The sequence below is a fragment of a genome, unplaced genomic scaffold (genome assembly GCF_019419815.1).
Source record: "Pyrus x bretschneideri cultivar Hongxiangsu unplaced genomic scaffold, Pyrus_bretschneideri_v1 Contig82, whole genome shotgun sequence".
In the NCBI taxonomy this organism is placed as follows: Eukaryota; Viridiplantae; Streptophyta; class Magnoliopsida; order Rosales; family Rosaceae; genus Pyrus; species Pyrus x bretschneideri.
In genome coordinates, this window is record NW_025999823.1 from 1,182,048 (window position 1) to 1,189,973 (window position 7,926).

The 7,926-nt window shown below is 34.4% G+C and overlaps 1 protein-coding gene across 1 annotated transcript; it reads left to right on the forward strand.

Moving 5' to 3' along the window:
- The first annotated feature begins 3,066 nt into the window (after positions 1-3,066).
- On the forward strand, positions 3,067-6,565 carry LOC125473309 (beta-glucosidase 12-like). Its single transcript, XM_048575963.1, has 13 exons — positions 3,067-3,298; positions 3,517-3,586; positions 3,763-3,821; positions 3,959-4,034; positions 4,166-4,243; positions 4,402-4,489; positions 4,592-4,847; positions 5,012-5,127; positions 5,213-5,430; positions 5,525-5,556; positions 5,651-5,753; positions 5,924-6,032; positions 6,117-6,565. Exons 1-13 carry the CDS (start codon positions 3,119-3,121, stop codon positions 6,343-6,345), a joined length of 1,614 nt encoding a protein of 537 aa, XP_048431920.1. The 5' UTR covers positions 3,067-3,118; the 3' UTR covers positions 6,346-6,565.
- Positions 6,566-7,926: the final 1,361 nt, after the last annotated feature.

The window sequence follows — 7,926 nt, forward strand, 5'->3', positions numbered from 1 at the left end:
ATTAGAGGGCACGCTAAGTGGTGGTGTCAACAGGAAGGGAATTGAATATTACGACAATCTCATTAATGAACTCCTTCGAAATGGTGATAAAGCTACCTAATCTCATATACCATCCATCCCATCTAATCTCATATATCATCCCATCCATTAATATATAATTAGAGTTTAATAACGTGCACTCATAAAACAATATTGAATCAAACTATTAATTTTTTTTTTCGTTCCGATAATGTTATATATAGGCATACAGTCATTTGTGACAATCTTTCATTGGGATGTTCCCCAAGCATTAGAAGATGCATATGGTGGTTTCTTAAGCGCTCGTATTGTGTAAGTAAACAAATTTTATCCCAAGTATAATATGATCATTTGCTTAATTAAATAAAACGTACTACATCTAACAAAAATGTTTTGAATTTTGTACACACAGCGATAACTTTAAAGACATGTTTGACGGTTGTGATCTCGGATTATATACAAACATGTTTTGTCTCGTTATTTAATTATACACACACAATTGCAATATTATATATATATATATATATATATATATTATAGGTAAATAAATATTTCTCAGGCATGTATATAACGTAAAACCTTGGTAGATTGGTTTTGGGAAATATATCAAGGAATAGAATTAAGTAAAGAGAAGTATTAACAAAAATTAAAAATTGAAAAGTGGAGAAACGCAGTTCAAGATATTGTAGGGTATGTTACTTTTTCATCTTTAGACTTTTAATCCAGTTGGGACCATACTCAACTAGCAAGCATTGCAGTACGTGCATGCATGGAATGGAGAGATTTTTTTAATGTGATTAGAACACGAAGTGATACATCATGTGTCATTATACAAATTGTGAGATATGTGTGTTAAAAATTTAAACGTTAGTTCTGCTCTCTCAGGATACGTAATCTCATTATGTATTTCTCAATATAGTAATTATCGTATTTCATTAAAAACATGGATATTTGAGAAATAAACCATTTGCTCTTTTAATGATTGAGATATTTAAACAAATAAAATTAACAACATTATTACCACACTATCTAAAGGAGAATTTGAGAGGTATTAGTTTGATTTTCGTCAAAGACGAATTTGAACCATACTATTACTAGCCTATTTTGAGGCTTAGGCTCGTAGTTCACTCCCTAATTCCCTTAGTGTAGGCAATATCGTTTGTTCAAAAAAATACATCTAGGCCCAACTATTGTAAATACATGTGGTCAGTTTGTGTGCCTAATTAATAGCATTAGTGTTGTCGTTTTAGTAAGTAAATAATTCTATAGAGTGCTAGCAATCTTCTCCTTAGCCTTCTTCTTTGGGAAGGAACTTCTATCTCCTCCTCATGTTGTGTCATTTCTCGTACACTCCAAACAATACTTATTAGAGAAATTTTAAAAACTAACCCCTTTGGAGCCATCTATATTGGCATTTTTATCCTACCATTTTCAGTTTCTTAATTAAAAATCTGGCCAAATCTAGTGTGCACAAAGACAAGATGCCCTTAGATTGAAAAATCCGCTCCAAATCAAAGTCTTCCCTCTTCCAGCAAACTATAAACCTCGCACTACCCATTCGAATCATCGGGTATACAAAACCCCGGCACAAAATCACTAGCCACGACACTTTTTTCTTCAACGTGCATTTCAGTTCTATTACGCCACGTGTGGAATGAAGAATCAGATTCCCACTCTTTCCCTTCTTTTTCTTTTGGTAAAGTTGATGAGTTGTTGTCATAAAAAATGCAGTCATATAAAAGATGTCATTGTCCCTAAGGGGTTAGGGTTATGTCTTGTGAGGGGATCCCATCTCTAGGGTCTCCACAATTTGAATCCAGATGGAATCCCATCTTCGGATGGGTGTCACTTGCAGTGGGGTTTGAATGCTTTAAGAAAGGAAAAAGAGAGAAAAGACTCTTCAGCTAGTACATATCTTTGTATGAGGATCCTCTCCGGATCCTCTTTGTGAGGATTCTCTCCAGATCCTTTTTGTGAGAATCCTAGGAATCCTCACATCGTGTTCGTTTATCGTATATTGTGCAGTCAGTTTTCTTCAGGTACTGTTTGTGTTTAATTTTAATTAAAGATATTTAAAATGGTTTATGACCGCCCGATATATAATGAACGGACACCATTTAAGAATTTCCGGAATCCAAACAAAGAGGATCCTGAGAGGATCCTCATTCCAAATCTCTAATCATGTTGAGTAAACTACATTTTCACACTTCATATATGGGCTGATTCTTCAAAATAGATCAAGAAATTTCAATTCTCACATTCACCACGTTGAAATTTTGAAATTGTATTAATTTATGTATTGGTCAAATAAATTGAATGTTAATTTATTAAATTTGAGCATTTTCAAAGGAGATGTCTATTCTAAGGAGAATGTTATGTAATAAAATTTGAAAGTAGATGTAAGTTTTAATCGATTTGTCAATTCTACATGATTTAACAAAAAGATTATGTGCTATCAATTTTGACATATAAAAAAATTATAATCTCTTTTATTTTCATAAAAAAGATCCGGCGAGGTCGGATTCTAACTTTTCCGGTCCATTCCATGCATGCGCGTACCGCCATTGCTTGTAAGTGAGGTCCCAACAGGATAAAAAGTCGAAGGATGAAAAAGTATCATATCTTATAGTATCTTGAACTGCGTTTCTCCATTTTTCATTTTTTTTATTTATTTTTTTTAAATATTTGTCTTTACTTAATTCCATTCCTTGATATATTTCCCAAAACCAATCCACCAAAGTTTTACGTTACATACATGCTTGAGAAATTATTTACTTATAAAAATATATATAATATTGCAAACGTATTCATATTTAATTATTATTGTTACAAAAGTATATTTAGTTTTTTGTATAAATATGTATTATCCCAACAGTATTCATATTTAATTATTATTGTGACAAAAGTATATTTTGCTTTGGACTTTTAAGTGGTCTTGACTTTTTTAAAGCCTGCACGTGTTTATCAAATTTTAGTAAATAAATGCTTATCAATTATTCTCACTTTAGACGTGGTACGCAGCCCGCTATATAAACCCCATGCAATATGCGGGGAAGAACCAACCTAGCTATCTCGATCACCAAAACCCCTCCAGTTAACTATGGCAATGCATGATTTAGGCTCTTTGCTCTTGTGTGTCTTGCTACTCAATGGCTTTGCATTGACAAACACCAAAGCTGCTAAACCAGATAAACCCATTGTCTGTAACTCACTTGACAGGACCAAGTTTGATGCTCTAAAACCAGGGTTCGTCTTTGGTGGATCTACAGCAGCTTACCAGGCCAGTCCCTGCTAGGGCTTAGCTATTTAATTACCCTTTAATTAATTTGAGTTTCATATAATCACATAGGTCTAATTTGATTTCAATGTCAAAAAAACTATAGCATATATATATATATATATATATACACACATATATATATGCACATGCACATTTCAGTTTCATTGCAAGCATGAATATTGACATCTTCAGTTTGAATGTGCATATGCATATTTCAGGTAGAAGGTGCATGGAACGTAGATGGTAGAGGACCAAGCATATGGGACACCTTCACCCACAACCATCCAGGTTATAGTCTTCTACATATTATCATCAAATACGCTTGGGCATGTAGTATATGTCTGTATATTTTTCGATACATATGGACTGTACATGCACTACATGGACATATATAATAGTTCTCATTCTATGATTCCTACCATCTTTATGCTCTAAATAATAAAAACTTTTATGGTTAATGACAGAAAAAATCGATGATCGCAGCAATGGAGATGTCGCCATTGATCAATACCACCTCTATAAGGTTGTCAATCAAGGAATAATATTATTCTCCAAACCCTAAATTCCCACTATGAAGTTGAAGAGCACATTGAACATGAGATCCTTAATTAATTTTTAGCTTCTTTCTTATAATTATGTATGCCTTTCTTGTCATTACAGAAAGATGTAGCAATTATGAAGGATATGAAGTTGGATGCTTATAGGTTCTCTATCTCATGGCCCAGATTGTTACCAAGTAATGTTGACATCCGCTTCCATATACTTGATTTGGGACCAATTACTTCATGGATTAACCTGTTTTACTTAATTCGATTTCGATATATAGATAGGTATTAACTCACTTGATTATTTTGTTCTAATTATTAGATGGCACGCTAAGTGGGGGTGTCAACAGGAAGGGAATTGAATACTACGACAATCTCATCAATGAACTCCTTCGCAATGGTGACAAAGCTACCTAATCTCATATACCATCCCTCCCATCTAATCTCATATATCATCCCATCCATTAATATATAATTAGAGTTTAATAACGTGCCCTCATAAAACAATATTGAATCAAACTATTAATTTTTTTTTCGTTCCAATAATGTTATATATAGGCTTACAGCCATTTGTGACAATCTTTCACTGGGATGTTCCCCAAGCGTTAGAAGATGCATATGGTGGTTTGTTAAGCCCTCGTATTGTGTAAGTAAACAAATTTTATCCTAAGTGTAATATTGGTCATTTGCTTAATTAAATAAAAACGTACCACATCTAACAAAAATGTTTTGAAATTTGGACACGCAGCGATGACTTTAAAGACTACGCAGAACTTTGTTTTTCACTTTTTGGTGATCGAGTGAAGCACTGGATCACATTGAATGAACCATATACCATCAGTAACCATGGTTATACAATCGGGATGTACGCACCGGGACGATGCTCTGCTTGGCAAGACCCAACCTGCCTTGGTGGAGATTCGGCTACTGAACCCTATTTGGTAACACACTACCAACTCCTTGCTCATGCAGCTGCTGTAAAAGTGTACAAAGATAAATTTCAGGTATAACGAATTAACTAGTTAGTTCCCTTTTTTTTGGGTCTGAAATCTCTCTGAGTCACTAGTATTAATGTTCCACCACAAGAGGAAACATTTTGTATAGCGAGGTAAATAGTTTGGAGTTTGTATGGTACTACATCAAATCATTTTCTAAATTTTCTTTGTAGGCATATCAAAATGGGGTGATAGGAATAACACTATTGTCACATTGGTTTGAGCCTGCCACAGATGCAAAGGAAGATATAGATGCTGCAAATCGAGCTATGGATTTTATGTTTGGATGGCAAGTGTATTATTAATTTATAAATCAAGTGGGTTACTTTTTATGACTTATAAAGTTGATTATTGGAATTTTCACATCTTTGTAGGTTTATGGATCCAATTACAAGAGGTGACTACCCGTACACCATGAAAGGCCTTGTTAAAGAACGATTGCCAAAATTCACAGAAGAAGAATCCAAGATGTTAACTGGGTCTTTTGATTTTGTTGGATTGAACTATTATACTGCTCTATATGCAACTGATGTACCTAAGAATTATTCTAAACCTGCAAGTTACTTATACGATCCACATGTTATTACACTGAGTGAGTACAAATGGAAACCTTTTATCGACTAATTAATTAATATCTTCTAATTATTACATTCTAATATTGATCGCATTCGTATGTGTTATGGCAGCTGAACGTGATGGCATTCCTATTGGTCCTCAGGTACGCATCAAATTTTAGGTTAAATTATTTGTGTTTGGAGGATTAATTTTATACAATTCCTAACAATCTCAAATATCTTCAAATGGTATTACAGGCTGCTTCAGACTGGTTATATGTTTATCCGAAAGGAATTCACGATTTTATACTCTACACGAAGAATAAGTATGGTGATCCAATCATTTACATTACAGAGAATGGTAATTGATACTCTTAAGCCTCACTTAATTTCACTTTTTAATTTCTGACTTATATATGTATATATTGATGTAAAATACAGATGAGTAATTCCAAATCTAAATTTAAAACCAACTACATCTCTCTTTTTGAGAGAAAGTACTAAATACATATGTACTGAATTATATTGCAGGCATTGATGAGTTCAATGATTCCAACTTATCACTAGATGATGCCCTCCATGATCCCAATAGGATTGACTACTACAATCGCCACCTTTGTTACGTTCATGCAGCAATCAAGTAAGTGCTTGTTGAAATACTAATTAGGACTATATTGCATTTTATAGTGATGTCAAGTCATCATTTATTTATTTTGTGGTGCAGGAAGGGTAGTAATGTGAAAGGATACTTTGCATGGGCAATTTTAGACAACTTTCAATGGAGTGAAGGCTACACAGTTCGATTTGGTATTAACTATGTGGATTTTGACGGACTCCAAAGGTACCCAAAAAATTCGACCCATTGGTTCACAAATTTCCTCAAGAAGCGCAAAGGAAGTTCAAATATTTTGGCCAATAATGTTGGAGACACTGATTTTCTCTATCAAGTGTAACTTCAAATGATGAATGTTGTGGGGCTTGTTTTTAGTTTTTTCAACTTCACTCCTTCTGATTTGGAATAAGTTGCAACAAATCGTTATGAGTTTGTTGTATATGTTATTAGTGTGTGTCTCTCTATATTTGTACTACCATTATGGCTAGTGCCTCTTCCGCAGTTGAATTCCATATGAATGTAATGTACTATTTATGAAAATAAATGTTTTTGAATGTTCAGTATTCAATTAAACTGTACACTTACCCTCAGTGGCCTTCGGCCAAAAAGTTACGATAGATAATCAAAGGCCTTAAGCCACATTACACCAGCTAGTGATTCCTTAACCAAAATATACTAAGGGTTCATTTGGAACTGTTTAAAATGGTTGAAAGTGTTTCTAGCGAAAATGTTTTTGGAATCAATCTTTAGTAAAAATGCAAGTGAATCATCGAAAAGCACTTGAAGTGTGGGGGACCATAATTTTCTAAAACCATGACACATGGCACCTGGGTAGCAAAAATGATCAAAATGCTCATAGCCCATGAAGCATAGTCCTACATTCTTAGTCTAACATACTAGGCTTAAGTCCACTGAAGATATTACTTGCCAACCAAGTTTGAAAACCCTAATTCAAGTCAAATTAGGATATATTGGGAAATAGGCAAGGTAATCCTAGGAAGATTGGATATCTTATCGTAGATTTCCCCATAGATAGTCTCCCAATTTAATTAGGATTACTTTCCCTACAAGAACACTCAAGACATCTATAAATACTCTAACCAATGAAACTAAAGATAATGCTCTGCAACACGCATATTCTGTCATATTCACCGCGGTCTACTCGTAGACACATCCATGGAGAACTTATCTCCTTAATGCCCTACCATAGCCTATTCGTCAAGAATGGTTCACTATATATCACCCATCACAACATTCTTTCTTGGATGAATTTTAACAGAAAATCGACTTTGCATACGAATTTGGACACAAGTCTAGTTGGATGATAGGAGCATATTTAGGCGACTTACTTAGCTTGTTTTCGTGCATCTATGTTGTTAATTCATAGTTGTTTTAGTAGTTTAAGCCATTTTCGTGTGTTTTTAGGTTCATATGGCTAAGGAAGCAAAAAGATGCATTTTGGAGCAAAATTGGGCTTGGAATGGATAGCATATGATTGGAGCCAAAGTGTTGGACGAATTTGAAGGCCTTGTATTCATTTTGGACATAAAACAAAGGGCCTAGCCCATTCTCTCTTAAACCAACCCCAAGGCCATGCATTTCCTTCCAATTCCAAAGCCCACAATCACTTCAAAAGCCATGCAAAGAACCATCCATTCCATCAAAAACAATCATCTCATTCACAACACAACACAACACCACAAACACATCCACCTTCCTTAGCCGTGAGTCTCCCTTAGAATCCAAAAACCATCTTCCATTTCCACCACTCCTCATCCATTTCCATAATTTCCCAACACTTCCATCCCCCCAACCAACTATCCCTAGACCTTATGCTACAATAAAGAGGAAGATAAGAGGGCCTAAATGTTCATACAATTCAAGATTGAGTTGTTGGAATGTTTGGGCGTTTCTTTGATTT

Coding starts and splice junctions, on each gene's coding strand:
- LOC125473309 (XM_048575963.1), top strand. CDS start 3,119: ATGGCAATGCATGATTTAGGCTCTTTGCTCTTGTGTGTCTTGCTACTC. Junction 5,128..5,212: donor ATGGATTTTATGTTTGGATG/GCAAGTGTATTA, acceptor ACATCTTTGTAG/GTTTATGGATCCAATTACAA. Junction 6,033..6,116: donor TACGTTCATGCAGCAATCAA/GTAAGTGCTTGT, acceptor TTTGTGGTGCAG/GAAGGGTAGTAATGTGAAAG.